This window comes from Clytia hemisphaerica, unplaced genomic scaffold (assembly GCF_902728285.1).
Source record: "Clytia hemisphaerica strain Z4C2 unplaced genomic scaffold, Clytia hemisphaerica genome assembly, whole genome shotgun sequence".
Lineage (NCBI taxonomy): Eukaryota > Metazoa > Cnidaria > Hydrozoa > Leptothecata > Clytiidae > Clytia > Clytia hemisphaerica.
The window spans coordinates 1,642,908-1,670,697 of NW_027103721.1; the positions used below are offsets into that span (position 1 = coordinate 1,642,908).

The 27,790-nt window shown below is 34.3% G+C and overlaps 1 protein-coding gene across 1 annotated transcript; it reads right to left on the reverse strand.

Annotated features, from left to right (window-relative positions):
* Positions 1 to 1,641: 1,641 nt before the first annotated feature.
* On the reverse strand, positions 1,642 to 21,079 carry LOC136804373 (flap endonuclease 1-like). Its single transcript, XM_067061083.1, has 16 exons — positions 20,892 to 21,079; positions 9,534 to 9,636; positions 9,019 to 9,121; positions 8,195 to 8,258; positions 7,786 to 7,823; positions 7,221 to 7,292; positions 6,002 to 6,052; positions 5,318 to 5,403; positions 4,740 to 4,806; positions 4,307 to 4,358; positions 3,911 to 3,996; positions 3,454 to 3,486; positions 3,184 to 3,237; positions 2,943 to 3,007; positions 2,678 to 2,798; positions 1,642 to 2,052 (listed from the first exon to the last, which is right to left on the reverse strand). The coding sequence occupies exons 1-16, from the start codon at positions 21,076 to 21,078 to the stop codon at positions 1,981 to 1,983; spliced, it is 1,254 nt and encodes a 417-aa protein (XP_066917184.1). The 5' UTR covers position 21,079; the 3' UTR covers positions 1,642 to 1,980.
* Positions 21,080 to 27,790: the final 6,711 nt, after the last annotated feature.

Below are 27,790 nucleotides of genomic sequence, written 5' to 3' on the forward strand. Positions count from 1 at the left end.
TGAACGAAGATTCAATGAAAAACTTTACATAGTCTCGTGTGTATGAGAGATCGAAATTCAATGTTGTGGCCCTGTAAGATAGGAATCAAAATCGTCAAAACAAGAGATCGTCTGTTAAGTTAAAATGCTTGCAAGTTAAGAATTTTTATCAGCATTTTATTAGCTCTTTTATAAAAAAATGCTCAGAGGGCGAGTTCGAAAATACGGGTTTCATAATTTTTTCATAGCTTATCAAATACCGAAATGTGAGCCTCGTTCTACCATCATATCTATCGACAAAGCACAAACGTCTGAGGGCTATACTCTGTTTCCACATTGCATCATGGCGGATAGATGTGGTGGTTGCTGTAGAGAAGGGAATATGGACTGTGTGGCAGACGAATTGAAAACGAAATCGGTTTACGTTTATAAAGTTGCGAAAGGATTCACCGCAGGTAGGATGTGGATTATCTTTTCTCTAACATTGGGCGAAGAAAAGTAAACAAAAAATTCCCTGACATGAGTCTCCATAACTCAAACATGCCCGGGGAACACAAATTTGTTCGAGTTAAGGAAATTTCGAGTTGTTGAATAAGGTTTGTAAAGCACTGTTAACTGAAAGATTGCTCGAGTAAAGGGGACTTCCAAGTTATAAAGGTTCGAAGTTAAAGAGTTATCTGTAAAATCTACTATATTCCAACCAAATCAACAGACAAAGGACAATTGTCCCAATAATCTTAATCAGAGGATTGATTTTTAACAGTTGTGGGAAAAGACGAGATTCCGAAAAGGTGTACTCGTACTAGACTTTCTCAGACTTTTCACAAAGTTGATTTTCAAAAGGCTACTTTAGAAGATGTTGCTGTTGATGTTGTTCAAGCATATTCTAATGCTTTCTAAAATTCCGAATACTTTCTAGAACTGTATAAGAAAGAAAGAATAACTGGATTAGTACTTGGCATCGGCAAATTTTAAATTTTAAATATTGTAATTTTGTTCCTTTTTTCAGACAAAATCACCAGTCTACAAAAGGTGGATTACATCAATCACGAGTCATGCAAATGTAAACATAAGTTGTATATCAACCAATAGGATTCATTTCGAAACCTTGCCTAAAAGAATACGTACAACTTCCTCAAAACAATACATCTATAAATCAAGAATTTGGGTTTTATCCAAAACTTTGGAAGAAGAATAACCAGGATATCGCAACCATACCTATTCATGGTATGCACCATTGCAATGTCTCCCACGGACCCAACAGCTGATTGGCTAAAAGTGACTTATTGAATGATTTTACGTCACTGACAACCAATCAGCAGTTGGGTCTGTGATGTAATGTCAGAAGACATTGCAATGGTGCATATCATGAATTTCCCTTAATCTCTTTGGCTATTTTAGATAAATAAACTGAAAGTTTCATTTATTTTTGGAACTGCTAGTTTCATTGTTTTCATGTGCAATATCACAGTTTTTAATTAAGTATTCAAAATAGATATAAAATTCACATAAAGAAAATTTCATGCTTCTGTTTATGCTAAAATTTGGTCGGGAGGGACCGTAAATCTACTCATTAGAGTGAGAATCTTTCCTTTGGTTAGTCCGAGCCTTGTCTGAAAACGACAGGATCTGATGTTAAAGATGAAGGATATATAACTAGTCAATTTTAAATGATAGCTTGAATGTGATGAGTTTTTATTCCTCAAAGTAATGATTTTTTAAAAGCATATATTTACAAAAAATATTGAAAAAGTCTTTAGTTTAGTTAAGATATTTGATACTTTAGTTTTTATGGTATCAAAGCATTCGACCGCCAAGGTTCCCAATACAGCAATACTCTTCAAACTGAACGGTTTGAATATTCCCAAGTGTCATATGTCATGCCGCTACAAATTGTCCCAAAAGAGTCAAATAAACGAGTGAATACTAATCACTTACGAGTGCACATTTTGATGCATAAACTTTTGTTCCATATTTTATTTTTTCAAACCTGTGCTTTTTTTATTTTCCTTTGAATTTTCCTCCTGGCTTGGCCTTCTTCTTGGATGCTGGTGTCTTTTTATTGTCTTCGCTCTAAAACAATGTGCGGGAAATATGATCTATTATGTCAAAGACGAAATGAAACTTTGAGGGATGTATCCTATCCTGTACCCTATTAGATTTGAGAATTCAGGCGACTCCTAGGACCCCTTGTTTAAAATGTGCCAAACCAAAGTCAATCATTAAACTGAAATAATCAGCCTCATTTCTCAAACATACTGGTAAGTTTCCAGCTTCTCCTTTTTCAAATATTTTTGGGTATGGCCCCCCCCCCCCGAAAAAAAAAAAAAAAAGTCATAACGATATGAATGACAACGCACTAAATAGTAATTCTAGTTACTAGTACGGGTTTCCTTGAGCATTTTTTTTCTGAAAACATCGAATAACATTCAATATAGCAAATATACAATGATGCACTTACAGGGATTAACATGTCTTGTTTTGTATAACTCGGGCGATGTTTCAAGAAAAGAATGGCTTAGTTCTCGACGTTCCTGAGTCAAAACTTGCCACAAAACTGAAGAAAATCGGCTATCGCCCACGGTTCACTTCAAATATTCTAAGCAAGATTGTTGTATTTCATATCACTGTGAAGTAAGATCCTGCAAAATACGATCTTACGGGCGTTTCAATGTTAATACTGAGAAAGTTTGATTACCTTTCGTTTGACGGCCGGTTTGTTGGACGGAATGACTTTAAAGAAGCTATCCATTCGTCCTTGCGTTGAAGATTGTTTAGCTTTCAAAATCTTCTTTGCCCCGTTACGGATACGCTCTTCACTGGAACAAAAAAACAGTTGATATCGAAGTCTTTGAATAACGGATACTCGAAAAAAAAGGATGACATTCGCAAAAACAAAACTTAAATAGAAAGCTCTTTCATCAATAGTTGGATCAGAGGCTATATTTAAAAAACATGCTAACCTGAAACCATTTTGTTTGCACATGAACTCTACCAGTTTGTCTTCATCAGGTTTCGTCCATTTCAACTAAAAGGTAAGGTGTTTCTGGGTGTTTTTGAAAGGTAAAAATAGAATGAAGCAATGTTTTTAATAGAAAATAAGGTTTGTCTAGGTTTGCCTTGGAACTATAAAATGAGTCACGTCACAGATATCTAAAACATCAAACTATTCCTATTCCTATTATTCCTTCAATAGCAACTTACCTCAACTTCTTTTGCCGATTTAACTTCTGGCTCTATAAACAGTTGTCTTGCTTCCTATATAATGATACAAAGACGTGGGATATGTAATTAGGATAGCAAGGAAATGTAACCTGTACGCAACTCTTCTTCGCTGACAAAAATACCGCAAACCACACTGTGGGTGCCGAGTGGTACTAGCTAATAGCTCCACTTCAATTTATTCACAATTTATACTTTGAGAAATAAGTCTTTGGAAATTAAATAAACAAAGGGCTAGGGAAAATTTCAAACCTTGAAGAGCCAGTTCTCTGGGATTTGATATTTCTAAAAGAGAAAGGAAGAACAAAATTAATAAAACGGACCCAAAAATTTTATTGATATGATAATCATCATGTTTTTTTGTAAACAGACAATCAAGACTTGACACTTTTTGTTTGCAGTGCTAATTTTTCATTGGCTCTTAATGAAGTTCAATCACATCTTCAGCAAAGTGGTTGATAGCTTTATAAAATTTTCGAAATCTAAGTTAAAGTTTACTTCTTGTTGAATATACGAAACCTGTAAAAGTATTCTTGATATAAACGAGTCAGATTAGGGAATTTTTTCTATCGAATAAAAACCCCAAAAATCCGAGATTTGACCAGTCTATTACTAAAAATAGGAAAACAGAGGTCAAATTCTGGACTTGGTTGATTGTTTCTGTGTGAAATAAAGTAATCGTAATTAAATATCTAGTTAAGACAATTACCTTGTTTCCAGTCTCCAGATGTTTTAAGACGCCTTCAATGGATTTATGTTCACGGATTAACTTCATCGCTGTAACAGGACCAACACCTTTGAAAAAAAAAAAAAATGAAATGAAATCATTTGAGAAAATTCAGTATCGAGAAAAGACTTGTCTCCTCCTGCAGCTTAGTTCCCTCCAAAAAATTTATACTGGGGGGGGGGGGGTGGCATTGTTACTTCTCCCCTAAATTTATTGACGAAATTGAGAATTAATCAATATACACTCTAATGTGAAAATAATACGAATTCAAAACAAGGTTTCCATTGGCATTTGGTCGGGCCTAACATTCTCGTGGCACTGGCGGTTGTCACACTTGATGTCACCAGAAGTAGAATGAAAATAGTACGTTTTACATACCTTTGATGGATTCGCAATAATCACAACCAAGTAATATACATAGGTCCACAAACTAAAAGAAAAAGTTTTGAGAATGAAAAAATCGAAAGTCTATTTGCTGCAAGTGTGTTACCAGTCACATTCATTTGACAAACTAGCCTCCAGGAAAAGAAATTTAGTAAGATCAAAATAGTCAACTGGCCCACACATGATTAACGCAAAATTTACATTCTGGTTTGTATTTAACAGTATTGTTTGTATTTAATTGTTTTTTTATTTATTTATTTTTTCTATAAGTTACGTTAAAAGTTACAACTTCTAAAAAGAAATCATTTTGGTAAAAAAACAGCAAAAAACAGCAAACAACAGCAAAAAACAGAGGTTTTCAGTCATCTTCTAAAGAACACGTGATACACGAGAAATAGAACCAACTATTGTCGGTGTCCCATGGTACCTGCTCTTTCGTGAATTCAAGCTCGTTAATGACTTTGTCGTAGTGAAATTCTTGGATTGGCATCTTCCTATAAGAGAGGAAAAGATTAATCTTGTAGGTTAGACGACTCATCATAACCATGGAAAACAAATAATAACCCCCTTTCCAAAACCTGCGATCAGCCATTGTAGTACCTGGGTACTTCCTCAATCTCCTCAAACTATTATATATCTAAGTATATTTTACTTGGCTCTGCTTTTCATTGAGCACATCAATCACAAACAATACTATATCTAAGTTTACCTTTACTTCATTACAGCTACTTGTTTTAAATATAAGCCCCTCGAGTAGTTTATTCGAAAGGGGCGTTTATTGAAAATTTCTCCTCAAAGATGGGGCGTTTATTGGAGGAAGGCCACAAAAAGAAGTGGAAGTTTATTGGAAGTTATAATGGTAAATGATATGCGCCATGAAATATTCAGAAATCTAAAACGTAAATAGAAGACTTCAAAACTGGGCAAACTTTATCGAGAAATCTGTAGTCAGTTAGCCTATCTAATGTGTGAAGGAATATGATGTATATGAAAGCCAATCAGTACCTTGCTTCACTAAAAGTGAGATGACGCAACAAGATATTCGTTCCGAACGTCAACGAGTCCATATCTTCAGAACCCATAGCATAGACCTACAAAATAAGGAGACAAAAAATAACTTGCTTTTCAGCAGTAAAATTTATGAGATAGCGTGAATACTTATGGGAATCAAACGAGAAGGCTCTTCATTCGTTTGAAGCTTAGGCTTGCGTGTTTTAATACATTTTTTTCCTGGAGCTTTGTAATGTGACATAACATTAAGAGAGAAGTTACTCATTTAACAATGTCAAGCCCAGTCAAATTTCTGACAAAGTCAATACAAAAGCTTCTTGACAGTAGAAAAACGCTTTTGAAAATAAACAAAGAATGAAGAGGATAAAGGAGAAGAAGATAATGGAGCCCATCTATACCTAGTTTACACATTACATTAGTAACCCCCACCGGGAATTGCTTATCAATAGGTTTAAACATAATAGACAATTTTCACAAAAGATGTTTATCAATAGAGATTTAAAATAAAAAAATGTTTAAAACACAGCTGATTGGCTTCGAAAACTCTCTATTGTTTCAATAAAACCTCACTGCGCATGCGATTTATCCGAAGATTTTTAATATTCAAAACAAGAGCAGTGCTCATATCCCGAAGAGTTTCACGCTCGAAACAAAGAAGATAATGGAGCCCATCTATACCTTGTCACCTTTCACAAGTTCAGCACATTGGGCTTCTGCTTCACAGGGTGCCTGAAAAGAGAACAGGAACAAAATAATTAAAATAGTTAAAAATACAGCGAGTAATTTTATCATTGCGTCTTATTATTGTACGTTGGTTAAATCGCAAATTTTCGAAAATAGGAAACTGTCTCTGAAAAAACTCCCCCCTGTTTGATTCAAAATAGTGAAAAAGTTAAAAAATATATTAGCTTGATTTTTTCGAAATCGTTTAGAGGAGGGTTCAACTTAAATTTTGGTATATCAAACTTTAAAATTGCTTCATTAGATCAAAAGTTATGACAAAAACATTTTTTTTCAAAAAGAGCGAAAAAGACGAAAAAACAGGGTATCAAATTAGACAAGAAAACACTGTATTTTATTGACAGTAAAGTTTTACTTTTGAACTTCTGTGCATCTTTTTTGTTTTATTATTCGTTTTTAATGGTTTTTATTGCCAATTTAGAGCTCATCTGGGATTCATTAATGAGCATGAAGTTTCAACAAGTTACAAACTTTTATCAAAATGTTTCCAAAAGTTTCCAAAGCCACAAAATCTTAATCAGCTGAAAGCAGCAATAACAAACGCTGCAAATTATCTTGACCCTCAAATGATAAGGTCTGCTTTTGCTGGTATGGTCGATCGTGTAAATAAATGTATCACAGTTAACGGATATACATTTCCAAATGAATAAAAGATTATTTGTGTCTTTTTTTCTAACAAAAGATTTGATACCCTGTTTTTTCGTCTTTTTCGCTCTTTTTGAAAAATCTTTTTACTCTTTTTGTCATAACTTTTGATCTAATGAAATAATTTTAAAGTTTGATATACCAAAATTTAAGTTAAACCCTCCTCTAAACGATTTCAACCTAATATATTTTTTCACTTTTACGCAATTTTGAATCAAACAGAGGGAAGTTTTTTCAGAGACACCCGGTATAACCATTACAAAGCCATAAAAGGGATTCAAATATAACTTTACTTATCCCAGGAGGTTTAGGAAAAATAGAGCAATTTTCTAAACATTCACAAGATGCATCATAAAAATGTCTCCTGGACCTTGCATCATTGACCCAAAAGCTTACTGTTTGCAAGTTGACTGATTTAACGTCACTAACAATCAATCAGCTGTTGGACCTATGATCTAAATGCTAGAAGACATCAAAATGGTGCATATTTTATGAATAGAATAATTCTTACATCTACGTATGGTACTCCCATATACTTCAGAAGTTCTTTACATTCTTTGTTGTGCTGTGGAGTAACTTTGACCTAAAACAAAAAACAACCTTTCAAAAAGTGATAATGATTAACATCTCTCCAAACAGACCTTGAGGCTGAGGCTGTTGCCTTGACGACAACCAGGTTAACGCCACTGAAAGATAGACCTATCAATCATGGACTAAGTTAGATAAAATCAAATCTAAAAGGGCCAAAATCCTAGTACCCCTATATTATCCCAGTGAGTCCCACTCTGGGGTGACACATACTGACTGGAAAAATCTATGCAAACAGATTACAAAAAAGACCGGTGGCTAAGTAAGAAACAGAAGACAAGAGAATGTCTAATCCTGCCAATATGTACTTACATCTTTCGGATTAGACAGTTAATAAGTTAAAAATAGATCCGTCATTTTAATTTGAGGAAAGATTCAGAACTTTAATTAATTGACATGAGAGGTTTCCTTTAAGCCAATTCTCTATGGATCATTTGTTCTTCTGGTCAAGAGCTCGCTATTTTCTTTTAATAAGGTAAAAACCTCACCAATCGTCTAGTAAATTTGTCCACATTTTCTTGATCACCTGCAGAAAGAAATAATAGAATTTCACATTGTCTATGGACATGTTATAACATGAAAAAGCAGAACAGAGTCGGAATTTCTTAATTAAGGAACTGACAAGGTAAATTAGATTCAGATGAATTGATTTGATTTAGATTCAAAAGAGTGCGCAATATTGCTGATCATAAAGCTCTCTTTAAGCATCTGTAAGTTTAGGAGATTTTGCATAATTATGACTAAAATTATAAATTTTCCACTTGAGTCTGGCTTTCTTTAGAAGTGAAAAGTACAAAAAACTCGATGATTTTGAGATCTTGGGAAACTTTGCTGTTTGAACAGTGGATGAATCTGTTTTCCAGCATGTTGTGGAAGAAATAATGTAATTTGACTAACCAGCTTCAGTAGCTGCATCTAATTGTTTTTGTGCTTCTTCTCTTCTCTCAGTACGCTTGGCAAGCTATAAAGAAAGTACCAAAAAAGCACCATTGAGTTTAAACGGCTAGAGTGGAGTTCTCATCCGACTTTCATAATCAAGAGAAAGTGAAGCCTTTGAAACATGGTTTTAATCTAGCGCTTTCTTTGTTCTCAGGCACTTTCTTAAATCCAGTATTAGTGTGACACCCCCCTGGATGCATTTCAGATGGGAATTAATCGGCTTCATTCCACATCCTAATGTTTCATCTCTAGCCTCTTTGAGGCTTTAATTTAAGCTTGGTGAGTAGAGCACATTTTAAGAATCAAAAGGTTGGTGAAAACACTACAATGTTGCTGCCAAGAACTGTTCTATGTTTTCATTAACAGTAATTATTATAAATGAGGTAAGTATTATTGAATAAGTAATTTTAGAGTTTTAGAGCTGACAAAAATTTGAGACAAGAGGACTTGTGATAAGAAGGAAGAGGTTAGGTGGTAAACTAGAAGTTAAGAGATAAATTTGTTTGCGAGTTAGGGAGCAGGGGGAAGGGATAATAATATTGTTATTAAGATTGGAATATTTATGAATTATTATTACAGTGGAGTCTCCATAGCTCGAACACGCACGGGGAACAAAAATTTGTTTTAGTTTTATAAGGAAAATTCAAGTTGTGTAGTAAGGTTATTGAGGCATTGTTAGCTGAAGGGACCATAAAACTTGTCCAAGTTAATAGAAGCAGTCAAGTTGATCAGTTTCGAGTCAAAGAGATTCTAGTGTATCAAATAAAAATTTCTTAACCAACCTCTCCAGATTTTAAGGATGGTGGCTTTCCATCAAAAACATAAACTGGTTTGATTCCATTATCCAACATCCTGATGGTTCGGTAAAATAGCCCCATCAAATGACTAGAGAAATAATAAAATTCGATCTGAGATGGTACATTGAGCTTTTGAACAAATTAATTCATTAAAATGATGGAGGTGATCATCTCGGATCACCAGAATTATTTGCTTTTCATGAGATGCTCTTGTGAAATCTAATTCCATAGTGACCTTGCACATTGACAAATAAATACTGATAGAAGGACAGACCAGACAGTTGCAAACTTAGTATTTTTCTCAAACATGTGTTTACGAATCACTCTAAATTAGTCTAACAGTAACACTTTCCCATATCCATGATACATAAATTGAACAATATTGATTATAAAAACTTTTGGAAAACAAATCAGGGAAATATGGCAGCGATGTAAGTACAACAATGCTTCTTTGGTTTCTATTATTTTCAATCAAAATATCACTATCAATCAAACCATACCTAGTAGTTTCTCCAGCTTCATTAGTCAACTGACTTCCTTCTGCACGTACAGCAATCAAGAATTGATAAATGGACATAGATGCATCGATGGCAATCTTACGACCTAAACAAAGTAAACGCACCCATACAAATACACGTCATTTTCTCTGCACCCTAATGAAAAATATTTTCTGGAATATCACTCAAGTGTGGGATCACACAAACGTTGAAAAATTTCAATTGACCTATTTTGTGTGAAATTTTACTGAGCCTTTCAAAATCAATTAGCTCATAATACAATCAACAAAATGTGGTGAGTAATTTTTTCTAGTTAGGTCAAAAAATCCATCACGGTGGCCAGTTGGGTGGATACACAGATCCCACTGGGTCATAGAACGAAGGTAATAAAGTACCTCTTTTACAAACATTTTGGTTGTTCTCTTGTTTTTAAGTTCTAGTTATCTCAGGGAAGCCTTCTGAGAAAAAAAGAGTGTATTTCCTTAGGTATCGTAAGCTATACAAGCACAACGAGAACCTATTGGGAGTTTTATAAGTGTTTGTGTTTAAAATTCAAAATTCGTCATCATTATGATTTTAATACACCCTATCAAAGAAGAATGGTTCGCTTTATTGGTTTCACACGTTCGTACTTCTCCACGTGCTATTTTTGAATTCATTACAATTATTCATTTTCTAAGGTTTTATTATTGAAAAATTTATTTTTTGTAAATGATGTTTCAGAGTTTATAGAAGTCTCAGTTTAAACTTGTACACTTACTTTGAATCTTTGAAAGATTCATGAAAAGGTTTTAATTTTCTGTTTGTTTTATTAGAACACAATAAAGATGGATAAATCTAACGAAACACTGAATAAGTATCTTTCAAAATTATATCAACAAGACCAACTTGCAATGGAGTACCATTATTCAACAATTCAGATGTTTGATAATTCTAAATTCTTATTATCAGGAAGTATGGTAGAGGGGGCATTTATATGCCGCCTTGTTGGACCAAGTGGAAGGTTAGAAATTGACAAAATGCATGTGATTGAAAACTACTATAATGCCTCTTTATTACCGACAAATCATGTAGGGTTTTACAATGTTGAAGGTAATTGTGATGAATGGCAGAATCCATTTGATAAACTGATCCTTCCATGTGACATTGTTCAGAAAAAATGGACCCAGGTTCCTTTTTCTCCAAATCTCACCTCCACAATAGAAGGAAATACACCATCGCAAGCATACCAGTTTAATTTGGAATATCATCAGGATAAAAATAATACCTTTCGCGAAGTATTAAAAGAATATGGAATATTTGATGTTAGAGGAAACTTCACAAGTCATGATATTTCATATTTTGACGCATACGTATTAAGAGATATAGATCTGGTCCCTAGCATTCATGTAAAGTCTTGGCCTACAGAATGTTTAGAATGGTTTAAGCGGAAACGATTTTGGCCCAGCAAAGAAGTAGTTCATCAAATATATTCTGATGGTTGCTACGTTGTAGCTAAATCTTATCAAGACGGCGGGTATGACTGGCGGATTTCATTTTCTCAAGCAGAAAGAATTTTAATGAAACACACGAGTATCTTCCAAAGAAAATGTTACCTTCTAGCAAAGCTCATTTTCTATGGAACTGTCAAGTACTGCAGTACAAATAAACATGGAAAAGAAATTTCATCATACCTTTTAAAAACGATGATGCTTTATAAATTGGAAAAAACTAGCTGCAAAAAATGGAAAAAACTAAAAAAAAAGAGTGCCTTTATTGAAGTTATGTGTGACTTATTTTTAGAATTATCATATGCATTTAAAAGAAGAGAATTGACCTGTTTCTTTTTAACTGGTATGAATTTATTAGATGGCTATCAAACAGAATATCTTAACAGGATGGCAAAGCTATTCAAACACATTGCAATGGAGTGGAAAGTTGGTCAGGCAAATGGTAGAAATATGGAGGTAATGAGAAATTTTCATTTTCAAGTATTTCCAACAGATCCAGATGTAAAACAAAATCTAGAGCAACACCTTCTTTGGGCAAAACAAGAATATGATAAATATGGTAAAAGATCAGTTTATTGGCTGTTATTTTATATTTTAGCACGTAGTTTACCTCGATTGGCTCGATGGTTTATTCTATTTGGGGTTTATATCGAGTTTCTTCTCTTCCACTCATTAAAAGATTTAATTGTAGAAACTGTTTACAGCAGAAACATACTGATAAATTATATGCATTTGTTTCGATTGTTCTTTTCCTAGCAGAATACTATACCAATGGGAATTCGCTGACTTTAAAAACTGTTGCAATTTGCCATCTAGCAACTATACTTCTTGTCAGTTATAAAAAACATCTTAATAATGCAGAATGGTTTCACACACACACAAAAGATTTTTGTTTATCACATCTTGTTTTATGGCCAAATGTTTTTCCGAGGGGTGCTACCAAACTTGTCGAATTTGTGTACTTTAGAATATCTATCATTACAGACTTCTTCACACATCCTGAACTTGCTTATATGCATAATTATTTACTTCAGGAAATTTGGAAAGGTATTAAGTCCTTTTTATTCTTTATATTAAAATCCTCTTTAAAATATCAGATTTTTTGTATCATAGGATATAAAATAATTTTTCTCTTCATTGTCAAATATTCAATAACTTTATTATACGTTAATTTATATGGGGTAGCCCCAAACTTTTTACAGTATCTTTAATTCAAGCTGAAAGATATAAATTCATGAAGATAATTAAGACCTTAAGCAAAGAAATTGCCTTTTTAACACTTTTTTCAACGAAAAAATTAACACTTTTTTCAACGAAAAAATAGAAAAGCTTTTGGCTTTTTGAGTTGCAGAATTTTTTAAAGTTGAAAATTTCGCATAATATTTGAGCATTATACTACGAAGACGCATGAAACGTAACGCCTAAAGCATTATGTATTTTGAATGAAGCGTTATACAAGTATACACATAGGTCACAGATACCCTGTTTTCTTATAAAGAAAAGAAAGGATTCCTAAAAAATGCGACTAAAAAATTCCCTTTTTGTGTAAAAAAAATCTTTCAATTCAGAAATTGTATACATAACGTTGAAAGATAATTCAGAGAACTGCTATCCTGGAGAAAATAAATTTAAATTTTTTTTAAATGAAGAAGAAACAAGCAATATGCTGAATGGACCTACCTGATGATGAAACTTAGATAGCAATAAGGAGAAAAACAATCATTAAGAAAATATAGCAGTTAGCGAAAATGCATTAAATTTCATCATTGATATTTGATGGGGGGGAGGGGTTTAGGGAAAAAAGAAATAGAAAGTTCCGGTTGCAAATTTGCAAAAGTTTTGTTGACAATTGAATCATGCTTGATGGTGTCATTGTTATCAATAATTTTTTTAAGTGAAAAAACAAAGAAATATATGGAAAAAGCCCAATTCAAATCTGCAAAAACGGCGATTTCCGGCATACTTCCGGCATTTTCAGCCTGAAAAACATGATTCTCAAAAATCCGAATCGGCCACACTTAGGACACATCTTCATGCAAAAATCGGGAAAAACGATTAATGAAATCTCGAGAAAATGGCAACAAACCGGTTTTGACGGCATATTATCGGCATTTTTGGCCGAAATTTTTTTCCTTCAAAAATCAGGCTCCGTCACATTTTAGGTATTGCCATTTTTCATCAGTCTGCAAAATTTCATGAAAAAATATAAAGTACAGCTCGAGAAATTCAAGAAAAATCGTTTTTCCGGCGATATTCAGCTGTTCCGGCGATTTTTAGAAAGTCCGGCATCAAAAATCAGTTTTATTGACAATTGAACCATGCTTGATGGTTGGCATTGTTATCAATAATAATTTTGCGTGCAAAAACAAAGAAATAATAGGAAAAAGTCCAATGAAAATCTGCAAAAACGGCGATTTCCAGTATATTTCTGGTATTTTCGGCAAAAATAGAATTTTTCTCAAAAATCGAACTCAGCCATGTTTTGGGCATTGCTATTACGCATCTATGTGCAAAAAATCAGAAAAAACTAATGATGAAATCTCGAGAAATTGCCAAAAAAACGGTTTTTCCGGCATATTTCATGCATTTTCGGCCGGAAAAAATGTTTTTCGAAAATCGGGCTCCGTCACATTTTAGGTATTGTCATTTTGCATCAATGTGCAAAATTTCATAAAAAAATATAAAGTACAGCTCGAGAAATTCAAAAAATACTGTATTTCCGGCGAAAATAGGCTGTTCCGGCGATTTTTAAATAGTTCCGGCTTCAAAAATCAATTTTATTGAAAATTAAAACATGCTTGATGGTGGGCATTGCTATTAATAATGTTTTTGAATGAAAAAACAATCAATTATAAGGAAAAAAGCCAATGAAAATCTGCAAAAACGGCGATTTCCGGCATTTTAAGCCGGAAAAAATTTTTTCTCAAAAATCGGACTCGGCCATGTTTTGGGCATTGTTAATACGCATCTTTGAGCAAAAAATCAGAAAAAACTAATGATAAAATCTCGAGAAAATGCCAAAAAAACAGTTTTTCCGGCATATTTCCGGCATTTTCGGCCGGAGAAAGTTTTTTTTCCAAAATCGGGCTCCGTCACATTTTGGGCATTGCCATTTTGCATCATTGTGCCAAAAATCAGAAAAAACTAATGAGCCAATCCTGAGAAAAGCTGGTAACAGACGGACGAACGGACGAACGAACGGACGAACGAACGGACAGACGGACATCGGTTAATTTATAGGACCTCTACCCCACCGGGGTAGGTCCAAAAATGAACTTTTCATTCATTGATGTCAGAAACTTCATTTTGTGCTTTGAAAATAAGTCACTTATGACCTAGACTTCTTACAATTGCACAAAGTTTATATCAACTTCATTCTATAAACAGTAGATTTTCCTAAAATTGAGAAAATGGCTAGCCAGAAAAATCTGTTATCTGTCGTATACTCTCTTTTGCTTTCTGATTTAAATGATGGCACTCCACCGTCAAAATTGTTAAAAGGCAAAAAGTAGTTGAGTTGAGTAGTTAGGCTTCATAGGATATTTCACAAATAATAACTTTATATTTTTTGAAAAGTATGGCATGTTGGTTGTTGGATTGTAGTTTTTGATACTTTTAAGCTGCCAACTCTCCCACATTGAGTCAAATTCCAAGGACTTCTCCCACATGAAAAATTTTATCTCTGGCAAGTCCCAATCATTCGAAAGATTTTAGATTTTCAAGAAAAAAATTGTTGATTATGGTTCTATCCAAGTTCAATTGAGGTTCGATCAGTTCAGTTCATATACTTTTTCCTAATCAGGATGTAATGTTGATAAATTATCCAGCATTAAAACAATGATAAGAAAAAAATTAGTGCACACTTTTCTAGTGGAAAAAGACCTGGACTTCGGGTAGTTGAAAAATAATTTGGAAATCAGAGAAACAAAAATTCATGAAAAATGCATGAAATCAACGCCAAAGTGATAATTTTCATAAATTGTTTCATTCAGAGATCCCACTGGCATTTTTGAAAAAACATGCATGAAAAAATGCCAAAAATAGCAGAAAAAAATGCTAAATAATGCCAATTTCAAATGGAAAAACATGAAAAACATGCTAAACAGTAGAGATATTAATCAACGAAATCCCCGTGTTTCTCGTACCTGAGAACAGTGATGTAGACATGATGAAAAATCGATTAACAATTTTACCTTAGCTTCCCTGAATTTTCTAGCTCATTTAGATATATACTGTATAACTCGTACAGCTTGTACAATACAACACTCATACAACAGTGTCAACTAGTCTCTTTTTGCAAATTATGCTGATGAAAATTGCCTCAATAACACAAACATAAGTAGAAATCATTTCACTTAGAATTTATTAATTAATTAAGGCAGCAATCTAAAATGTAGCCCGCTATGGTTGGACAATAGGGAAAGTTTATGATTTTCAAGATGCAAAAAGCGTCTTTTCAAGGGTGGAAAACTAAATAGAAAATAACAGACTGAAATGTAGGAACAATATAACTAAGAATCAGAAAAACGTACATAAGGCAAATTTTAGCTTATAGGGAGCCCTGTTCTTGAAAAAACCAAGGTTGGCCCCAAAGGAGAAATATTTAAAAATCATATGTATATCCAGACACTACAATCATGGTCGAAATGTATTGGGAATTTAGCTTATTTCCTCTTTTTTCTAAATTTGGAGTTTGGGCGAGAAAGTTAATTTTGGGCCATCTCTCAAATTTAATCGGATATTTCAATTTGGCTCGGGTTTATAGACCTCCAGGCTATATATTATGAGCCTTATTGGACCATTTTTGAACATTTGGATACTCAGATCCTAAGCTCCTAAGTTTTAAGTCTCATATCAAAACTCAGAGTTAAAAATCTACCCTTCCAACCTACTTTAGAGCACTTACAAATTGATTGTGGTTTCAAAACTTCCCGGTGGATTTCCCTTTTTTCTCAAATAATTACGACCATGATTGTAAAATACAAGCAATCATGCAAGAGACATGTTAAAAAATGGTGCTTTAAAAAACCCTGTGTTTTGACAAGGTCATGGACCTGTATAGACCCTGGAAGAATAATGAGGTGGTTCAGTGACATGTGGTCTTGAAAAAACCTCCAAATATGGGCTACCTGTTTTATAAAGTAGAGCTTGAACGGAGTAAAATGATTATGCCTGACACATCCTTGTTTTAACATTTCTGTCTATGATATTTATTGAAAACTTAGGATAAAATTCAACGTTGCCCACCGCACCATGGTTGGGCAAGGGAGAAAATTTTAGAACTTTGGGGGACTGAAAGTGCAATTTTGAGCTATCCTGAGCTATCTTTAATGAATAGTGTGAATATCAAGACAGAGAAGAGACAATATAAACAAAATTCCCTGATATTTCTCTAAAAAAACATGCCAAAAACCATGAAAAATGCCAAAATTGCAAAAATCATGAAAATCATGCAAAACATGCCGAGTGGGATCTCTGATTGCTAAATTTTGGCAAACAACCAACAATGAAGATTTAATTTAATTTACTGAAATTTGCCAAATTTAATTTCTGCCAAAATTAATCCACTTGAGGTATATACTGTATAAAGTTGAGCAATTTTTGTAATGTTGGACGTAAGTACAGTTTGACGAATAAATTCCATAAAAAACCATAATAATGGTAATTTCTGGCATTTTCAGACAGAAAAAAATCTTCATGAAAATCGAAATCCATCACATTCTAAACATGCTAATTTGCATTTTGAAAAATCAGGAAAAATTTATAATGAAATTTGCAGAAAATGCAAAAACCGGTTTTTCCAGGTTTTTCCAGGTTTTTCTAGGATATTTCAGGCATTTCGAACTGGGAAAGTATGTTTTCAAAAATAAGACTCCCTTACATTTTAGGTATTGCTATTTTGCACCAGTGTGCAAAATTTCATGACAAATAGACAAGGACAACTCAAGAAATTCAAGAACAACCGTTTTTCCGGCAATTCTTGGCTGTTCTGGCAAATTTTAGAAAGTCCAGGCTTCAAAAATCAGTTTTATTGACAATTGAATCATACTTGATGGTGGGCATCGTTATCAATAATGTTTTTGTGTGAAAAAACAAAGAAATAATAAAAAAAAGGCCAATGAAAACCTGCAACTTAATCCTGCAACTCAACCACACAATAGATAGATAGGATAAAATTGATCTATCTGCAAAAAAATATGAAATCTAACGAACAAAGTGTTGAGAAATACCGCCCAAAATAAATTCATGGGTGCCATTATTGGTGGCACAAAATTTGGCCTGCTAACCTATTTTGTATTGTTGTATTGGGTGTCAAATTTTCCAATTCTTGATTTTGTTTTTGTGCTCATCACTTTAATTTTGAATCACATTTCATGGGAGTGGAGAGATGTCGACGCGTTATGTAATGCTAATTGCTATTAGTAATTACACGTTCAATTCGAATCTATGATCTGTTCCCTCTTAGTGAGGAGTTTAATACCCTTATAACAACCGTATTTTATAAGCATTGAATACTGAAATTCAAATGACGACCACGCAAGAAAGATAAGCAAACGATTGGATCAAATGTCAAACATTTTGAAATTGATTGGTTAAAAAAGTCAATTGATTATTTTTTCTTCAGCCATATAAATTTTTTCTTTGTTTGTATCAGGGAGAATACAAAAATTAGGGTTATGAACTCCACCATGATGGTTGGGCGACAAAGAAATTTCCAATTTTTCACCCTCAGTTTACCCCCTTAAACGGTATATTTAAGTAAAAAAATTACCCACCCTAAATTTAAAATTTATTTTTCTTTGGTCCCCTTAAACATAAATTTCAGAAATTTCTCCTTAAAATTTTGTCCCCCCCCCTTATTTTAAGGGGGGCTGAAATCATGGTGTTGTGTCAACTTGTCAGTATTGTATTGTTGTAAAGGCAAAGATATAAAAGAGGTAAGACTAATCCAGATATAGGAGTTTAAGCTTAGACTGGCTGTTGGGAACATGCATCTTTTTGTATTTTTTGCAAAATTTATGTTTATTAATTTGGAAAGGCCTTTCCTAATAAGGAAGGCCTTTCCTAATAAGGAAGGCCTTTCCTAATTAAGTAATTCAGGAAAATTGTGAAATACTTTCCTAATAAGACAAAAATTCCTGACTGAGCATGGTCAGGGCTGATAATTTTATGTTTAGAAACATTCCCTCTCCAAGTTGAACAATAAACTGTATTTCAAGAAGTCTCGAAACAAAACATCTAACAAGATGATTATAATGTTAAGATGTCAATTAATGTTATTAAAAAAGAGTGAGTTATAAAAATAATTACCTCTATTATTCTGAATCCGTTGCTTGTGTTTAAAACGTTATCAATTTTGTAATAAAAAATTATGTTTTGAATAAGAAGCAATTAATGTTTTGGTTCAATTGGTTCAGTGTATCAAATCTCTCAGTTTAGTTGACACTTTGGTATCTTCATTGCGTCGCGCGAAAGGTTTGTTTTTATTTTAGTTTGTATCTTTGAAAAACCCCATCGGTTTTGGGCCATCCCAGAAAATTTTTGTTACCCCCCGTCGGACGACGCGCATTTTTTAATTTTTTATAGCCTCAGAAATAATTTTTCTTTTCCAGTGGTGGTCGGAAATCCCACGAAATGGGAAAATGAAAATCCATGTACTTTTGCAAAATGCATCGGAAATTCCACTCTTTTTTGCCTTTTTTAATTCAAATTGCCTTGGAAATTCATACATTTATCCAGACGGTGTCAATCGAACAACTTCGAACAAAAATCGCAATCGAACCAATCGTACGTAATCGAACGCGATCGAATAATTGCGATTCGATTGTCGAACGTAATCGAATCTTAATCGAACGGCCGATTCCTGGGTAATATTCGATTGTGTTCGATTGCGTTCGAGTAATGTTTGATTGATAGTTGACTACTATGTTCGATTGGTTTGAGTGATTGTCAATTACATTGGATTAATGTTCGATGAGTTTGATTGCGATTAAATCAAATTGGATCACTCTGTTAGAGCTTTTTAGCGTGGGCGGCCGAGTGCTTAAGTACCATACCAAAGCGAATAAAATCTAACACACAATTGAATCAATCGAACGTAATCGAATACAATCGAACGTAATCGAAGCAATCGAACAGTAAATCCTGGGTAATATTCGATTGTGATTCGATTGCGTTCGACAATCGAATTGCAATTATTCGATTGCGTTCAATTGCGTTCGATTGATTCGGCGTTCGATTCGTTCGATTGACACCGTCTGGATTTTTCTTTTCTCACCTTGGAAATTTCGAATTTTGATGAAAACTTTTGACCTCGGAAATCCTGTGTTGTCAGCCCCCCTGCACGTGCGTTTGCGTAGGGTAAAATGGCGAAATGCGAAAATCGAATTTGGCAAAAAAATTTTGAAAAATGACCCTACAAGATTTGACTATATCTTTTTATTCCATGAAGAGATTACTTTCAAATAAAAAATGTATTAACAATGAATGGGTAAGCTTTCTAGAAATCCAAACATAAATTGCATAGCTTTTACCAAAAAATTGCACTTTAGGATCAGAAACAGTCAAAAACCAGCTTTTTCCAATTTTCTTCGAGTTACAGGAATTAATTCCTTGTTTGTTTTGATCTGAAATTTTCAGTAGGGGTGGCCATCGTGGTTCCCTTGCTCATATCAGGGGGGCCCGAGACGGGGGTAAGAGAATTAAAGTTTCTAAGTAAAATCTTAATTATCACCCAAAAAAGTGCCTATTTTATGTCCATATCTTTTAAATAGATTGTCCCAGCCTTATCCCTCTTTCAGTAAAGCTTCCTATACCTTTTGTCCTTCAGAAAAACCAAAAATATTGGCCTTAATTGCTTGCTTTCAGTTCCTGTAGCCAGTAGTGTGACCCCCTGTATTTCTATTTGTGACCCCCTGTATTTCGCGCGGGTTTTTTAATAGATAAGTCACATGACTCAAATCCCGCAGTCTTATTGGACTAGAGAAAGCGAAAGTGAAATCGCGCGATCTGATTGGATGAAAAAAGACTGCGGAAGCTGGAAACGAATGGAATTCTCTAGAATTCTCATTTTAAATTCAAGATGGCGGCGAGAAAAGCACGTCTTTTGCTTTGGACGAAAGGTTGTAAATTCTGGTTGATTTTAAGGTTTTATCTTATCTTATCTCATTTACTTTAATTAGTAGAGGCTTCTTCAATGTTTGGGGAAGGTAAGTCTGTAAAAGTTATTTGTTTTTTGGTGGAAAAAAGTGTTTAAAAAAGCATCTTTTGTGCTCAAGGTTTATTTTTCTTTGCAAATTTTTGTCTTCAATCTTAAATAGACGAACGAGTATTTGACTGATGGTTATGATTTTTTCACAGAACATAGTAAAACTATTCAGGAGCTTAGACCTTTTTACAGAATTTCAAAAAATCTGTTTGTTCTGGAGATATATTGAAAAGTTTAGACATGGGTAGTTTGCGTTCGTGTTTCGCGTTCCCAAACCAAACGCACGTGCAGACAAAATCTGGAATGGCCCTTTAGGCAGGGCTGTCAGATTTAGGACCACTCACGGTAGAAAATAACTCACAAAGAACCAGAAAGTCAGAAAAACTACGAACAAGAGACTGGAAAGTACGAAATAAGTCCAGATCTGTCTTTTGTCTTTGTGAAGAAGCCACCTACAACCAAGTACGGACTTTGCGACGGAACAGAAAATTTTGATGAAAAAATGGCTACAACTTTTGGTATATACATCACGTACATCACTTGACGTTATCTGTGGGAGGTGGGGAGGGTTCAGATTGTCAAATGCGTTGTCAAATGAATATGGACGGGTCCCCTTAGGCGGTTTTAATCCTGACTGACTGACTACTGATGAACTTAACTTACCAAAATAATTCTTCATTTCATTTTCTTTCATTGCAGACGGTGCATTATCAGCAAGGAGTTTTGTAAGTCCATGAATACCCATATTGCAGGTAGAACTGATGAAGTATCTGTAAAAATGATGATTTTTGATAATGATTTGTGAAAGTTTGATTTTCGTCCATACGTCCAAGCTTTCCAAACCATTCATTAAAAATGCTTTCCCGCTCGAATTTTATTTTAACCTAACTGTAGATTTTACTGCTCCATAGGTTTCACACTAAGCGTAAAAATTTTGAGGAAAATTACATTGATAAAAAAAGCGCGCGAATAGAAACTAGAAGATTTAGTATCTTTGATAGGCTAGATCTCCCGCGTAAACAAACATCATGGCAACACGTGCTCCAGACACAGTCAGCACATGTTGTTCAGGTTCTAAAGGTAGGTACGTTTTTTATGTTTTTGTTTTCGTTTTGGATGTTAGAATTTGTTCTATATTCACACTTTCTTCACAAACTTTGTAAACTGATTTTTATACACCTACCTGTTTAGTAAAGCTGGGAGCAAACCATCAAACATGGTTCTTCAAACATTTGAACTTTTTTGTTGAATGGTTTGCGTGTCTCAAACATTTATTTTGTTCCATTACAATGACTTCTTTCTTTTGTTTACTTTTCAAATCACGCGTTCGAAGTCATATTCAATGTTCGATTAGCAATGCAATGTCTTCCTTCTTAGGGAAACCCCGAGTTGAATGTTTGAAAAAATTATGAACTTGTTCAAACATCGTTTCAAATATGTTTTTGGATATTTTTGTTGAAAAGATACGATTTTTGACCCCTGCAAACCGTCAAACATCGATTTCAAACATGAAACGTCACAATGTTTGAAGAACAATGTTTGTTGGTTTGCTCCCAGCTTAAGCCCCTTTTGATTTTTGTAAAATAACAATCTTGTACCGTGAAGTCGGGTAACTTGCATCAGTGGAGGCTAACATGATGCATAGCCCTCAAATGACTGACCAACCAAAGCAGCAAAATATCAAAACAAATGAACTACGCAGCTGCGCTTGCAGCTCTACTCTATACCATTTTTGTTTTGATTTAACTTTGTATTTTAAGGACCAGCCAGGTCATTAATTTGAGGGCTAGCTATGCATGTTAGCCTCTCTACTGATGCAAGTTACCCGATTTCACGGTACTTGTCTTCCCGACCCGACCGATGTTTTATTATTATTAGATTTTATCATTTCATTATCACTGCTGTGATATTCATCCGGGACAAATTCTTCATATTGTAGGACTTGCAATCCCATTCTCCTTTGTGTTAAGTACTTGTGGATGTTTACTATTCATAAAATTAAAAGAGAGGTGAAAGGTAATAGCGTCAACTGTCGCCAACTGCTCTAACTTGGGACTATCTGACAAAACATGGGATGGCAATTCGGCCACCATTTCACCAAACCTCCAAAGTCATTTGATTTGAATTAATCGGGAGTCAATGAACAGTGTATTAAGAAATTAACGATTTCTCTTTCGCACCGAGTAGGCTTTTAATTCGAAATATGAAAAAAATCGTAGTGGAACACATGAGAATATCAGGAAGGAAGAAGACCAAATTAGTGGCAAAACGATGGAACGTTTAATGTCACTCGCACAGCAAGTTACACCCTCCTTATTTGTCAATCCCATCGGGTGATAGTGATAGGGGGTTAGGCAGCAGGCGTTCTCTAATTCTCCAATCGGCATCCTGTCATTTTGAATGAAAACAAAAAGTTAAAAAGGGCACGATATCAGTGAAAGTTATCATGACATGTCATGACAGAAAGTATGATTAATAAACTTGGTAGAGTTATCAAAACAAATTTGTTGTCAAATAGATTTAACACATTTAATCATTACAGCACTCATTAAAAAATGGCGTTCGTGTCTTTTCTCACTTTTTTAGCCTAGACGATGTAGCAATTCATTCATCTTCATTGAAGCACTCGAAGTTTACTGAAGTTAAGCACATAAAATATTCTTATAATTATTGATATTCACTGAAACACCGTTCGTTGTGCGCTGAGGTGGAGTGCGTGACGTAACTTGCGTGGCAACTAACTCGCCTTCTGTTGGAAGATCGTATAGGGCGTTTTGGCTTTACCACACTTGAAGCAGCGGGTGCCTTTGTCTTTCCGCAACTCTTTCCACCATTTTAGATGGCCTTAACAATAGATCCATAATCTTGGAAGCTAATTTGTTTTGGTCTCCGGCTTTGGGAAGTAGCAATGTTTTTGGTTGTTTTTGATGGAAAATAGTAAGAAACTCAAGTTTACAAGTGTCATTTAGTTTTTGCTGGCTTATAGAATGGCAGGATCCTGGATGGTTTCCCTAACTGTAACAGTAAGTGAAAAAATACAGGCCAGATATCAACAGTCCCATGTTTCGACCAATCGTCCTAAGTTAGAGCAGTTGATGGTATATAACGTTCGCGGTTTTCCAATCATTTTGAAATGAACCGTTGGGATAGATTACAGATTGGAACTTGTGCAATTTTCTAGTTTAAATAATTATGACGTGGTTAGCAGACGATATCATCCACCAAGATGCAAGTGAAATTTTTCAATCTGCGGACCTAGACAAGGGTTTGGTTATTATCAGTTAAGGTTAGGGTAACCTGATAACAGATTGTGTATTTTCTGACCCAGTACGCTGAAGCTCTAAAGACGTGGGCAAAAATATACAATCTGAAGAATATGGTCGCGCACCTGTACACGGACCGTGTAGAATTTTATTTAAGAGGAACAGGTCCGAGTGCAATGTCGACAGGGAAGGGTGTCATGGCCGACAACCTTTGGGTCAGGAGATATGTCAAGTTCTCTCAAAGCAAATTCAGATTATCAGAACTTTTTTGGAAAAGCAAAACATTATTGTAAATCACAAACAAGGTTCTTTAATGGATGAATATGCTTTAAACTGATCACACAACAGAAAATAAAATACTCAAAATATAATAACATCATACACAAATATCACTTAAAAAAGAGAGAGAAATCATAAACAAACATCTTTATATTATCAGTAGAAGAAAACTGAAGCTATGGAAAATGAATACAACCATTACTGAATACTTTTATGTAGCCTGGGAATCCAAGCTCATAATTTTAGAAAAAACAAAAAATACCTCACCTCAAAAAGTTCTAAAATTATAGAGCTTGGTGCAGGTAGATTAGTCTGACACAGAATGTTATAAACAGTCTGTGTGTGAACCCTTGTTAACAGACTTTCTGAACTTTGGAAACCCAGTCAAACACACATAATCAACTTACCATAAAAACTCTTTCAAAAGCTCTAAAGACTTTCAAAACTATTAAAAACCACATCAAAACATCAGCCACATGTATTTAGACACCAGCCAACAGCCATTTTGTTTTGAAATGAATCTATGTTTTCATTTTCATTTGTTTTCCATAAATTATGCGCGCGCATCGAAATTATCAAAATGCGCGCGAAAGTACTGCTAATTAATACGCCGAAAGCTGGCCAATCAGCCCGAACCTGCATTGCAGGGAAAAATGCCCCTGCAGGCGAGTTACCTGCACCAAGCGTTAAACCAGCAGCAAAAATATCATAAACTAGACTGAAAAAAGTTTAACGCTTGGATTCCCAGGCTAACTTTTATGAATCTTATAAAGTATAAAGACCAAAAAACTTGAGTTTTAAAACAATAACAAACATCCATTTTCACCTTCCGCCTCCAATTTGAAACCTTTCCACTCGCAAAGCATTGTGGGACATTATTCTAATTCCTATCTACAAAACGCACTTTCCATGGGGCGCTATTTTAATTTTTAAGTTTTTCGGCACGAGACAAAAAGTTGACTCAAATTTTCCGTAGAGATAGGGCCATTTTCCTCAGATGTTAGTTTTTAGCGATCTTTAGAGCTTCAGCATGTCGCGTTAAGAAAACTCCACAGCTGCTATCAGGTTAGGTTAGGCAGTCTGGGAGATCCTTCTAATTGCACGCTTAACTTTCGCGGGCGTAAACTTGTAAATACACGCTTATCATATTACGCCCTGTGCAATTGCACACTCAATTTTCTGCCCTGCTTGAGGAAGCTTGAGTGAAATAGTGGAGTTCAGTTTATTTCAAAACGGATGAGACCATGGTCAAACAGACGGAAATTGATTTATGCATCAGAATCTATACGTTGAATTTTGCATAAAATAATCCTGGCATATTCAATTTTTTCTCGGGAAAACTTGAGGAAAATCGTTTGTTTTGAGCTCATACAAACAAAAAGTGCTTTCATTTATTTTCTAATTTTTTGTAAATGATGTATCTCAACGGCTAGTTCGAAACGCAGGTCACAGGTCACAGGTCAACAGGTCACAGGTCACAGGTCAGTGATGACAGGTTGACTCTAATCAATGTCATTGCAGAGGAAAATGTTTGGAAAACACAAAGAATTATCAAAAACATAATTCTCAAGCAATTTCATCCATATAAAACCATTTCAAACATCAAAATTTAACCATGTGCTTTTATCGATCTTTCGCAGTTTGCGCCGTGTATAACGCAGACCAGAAAATTTTAAACCATATTATACGTATAACAGGTATATTACATATTGTAATGTTTGTAATGTTATATGATGGTTACATATAATAAAACTCATCGCTCTAAAACTACCTTCTCAGAGAACTCACGAGCTTCTGATTGGTGTAATTTTATATCCAGCCATATTGTTATCATCACATTCGGTATGCTAAATATTTTTGGTGTTTTTCTCTTGTAAGACATGATATTTTGTGATTCTGTCAACATTTTTGTCAAAAATTGTCATTAAGTCATTAAAATAACAATTGAATGATTAATTAGTTTCATCCTTCTAAAACCACTCTCTTAGGGGACCTCACAAGCTTCTGATTGGTGCCGTTTTATATCCATTCACACTATCAACATCACATTCTGTATTATAAATATTTTTCGTGTTTTTGTCTTGTTAGGCATCATGTTTTATGATTTTGTCATTATTTTTGTAAGTAAGTGTCACTAGGTTGTTATTTTATTCAATTGTCATTTTATAATATCGTATTACTTTTTTGTAATTTAATGCGTTATGTATTGATGTTATGTTATGTATATGTTATGATCTTATTATCTTTTTTCCGGTCTGCACTTTGTTGACCTGTGACCTGTGACCTGTTGACCTGTGACCTGTGACCTGCGTTTCGAACTAGCCGGTATCTCAATCAAAGCAATTATTATAATACTGATTCTGGGTGAAATTGATAGGTAAAAGCACGCTAAAAACTTTTGGAATTTGATAGCTGTTCAACTATGCGTTTAAAACTAAGCATTTTAAAGCGCGCAATTTGAAGGATTTCCCAGACTATTAGGGTTGGAACTCCAGAGTCACAATATAAGACCAAAGGCCTTCTTGAGGGGCATTCATACCCTGAAACTTAACTTGTAGAGGCACCAATAGAGTTGGGAGCTTTGTCTTTGTCTGTAAATGACATGCTATAAGTATTTATGAATAACAGTATGTGTCTTGTGTCTCGTTGGCGCAAGCGATTAGACATTGGGTTTTAAAAACTAAGGTTGCTTGCATTTGATGGTTCGAGCCAGGGTAGGAGAACTATTTCAACGATACGGGTGAATTTAAGAATAATAATTAGAAAACAGTTAGAAGCACTTGAGAAAGTCAGAAAATCAAGAAAGAAGATAGGAAAGTAGAAAACAGGGGGAGATTAAGAGAGGATACATCCTGGTGGATGATATGGTTTGCCCACCTTAAGATGTGCTCAACGCAGAGCGCTATTATAGTTGTTTTGGCGAACGTGATGGTCTTTTGAATAACTAATTACTCCACAGCAGTTACCTAGAGACAAGATAATTTATCATGTTTTTATTGTCTGAGGGAAAGTTATGTATGTGGAGTAAATTAGTTATTCAAAAGACCGTCACATTCGCCAATTAGAAGGGGAATGTCGACATTAGACCAACTTACCGTATTTGCCTGTGTTTCCTTAGGAAGGGTTGGTTTTTAGCTTTTCTTAAGCTCTGTCGAACTAAATCCTCTCAAACTTTAATAAATTCTTTCTACTAATGCCAGACGTAATTACCCAGATCAATCGAACTGTATTTTTAAGCGAACTGTGTCAAACTCAATCAAACTTTGTCGTCCAATAATGTTTGAATAAGTTCAGTTGTTTAACTTTAATTGAATACTCACAAATTCTTCAAAATATAAAGTTCGATTAAACCAATTTTTTTTTAAAAGAGAATTTTAAAGTTTAATTAGTGATTACATTAGTGATGACATTAGTGGAACTTTGTTGAATTTAATCAAACAGTAGTAATTTGTGACAACCCTTTTAGGCCTCTTTGAGTGGGCACAAACGGGATAGGTGAAATGAGTAGTGATTGATCCTTGAAAAAAGATTTTAAGTAATCAGCAAAAACAATTTATCTGCCTGAAAGTAGAAAATAAGGCTTCTATTTTGAGAGCACTCTGGACGGTCTTACCCCCCCCCTGCTCCAATAATTTCTTAAAATACACCAAAATGATACATATTTTACTTTTTTGTTACATGCTAGAGTTGGGCTTCCTCTTCATATTGCCAAAAATGTGCGGAAATCTTTTATTTTCTCAGGAAACAAAGCCAATGCTTTAACACTGTTGCTTGGGTAACTTGATCAAAGCATATCAACTTTATTGTAAACATCTTTCCATATTTTATATCACCATCAGTAACTATTTAGATAAATAAAATTTGGTTATCAGAAGTGTATAATCAAAACATAGTATTTCAAAATAATATAAAATCAACTTTTCAAAGTTTTCTGGATGTTTCATACACCCCTTATATGCGTTTATCCAAAGATATTCTCTCTCAGAGGGAAAACTTGCTTGTGTCAGTATTTTGTTTTTA

Bases quoted from the DNA above. Each gene is read 5' to 3' on its own strand.
- LOC136804373 (XM_067061083.1), bottom strand. From the start codon at position 21,078: ATGAATGGTTTGGAAAGCTTGGACGTATGGACGAAAATCAAACTTTCA. The intron at 3,997-4,306 runs GTATGTAAAACG...TTTTTTTCAAAG, and splicing joins TTATTGCGAATCCATCAAAG to GTGTTGGTCCTGTTACAGCG. The intron at 3,008-3,183 runs GTAAGTTGCTAT...CTTACCTTTTAG, and splicing joins AATCGGCAAAAGAAGTTGAG to TTGAAATGGACGAAACCTGA.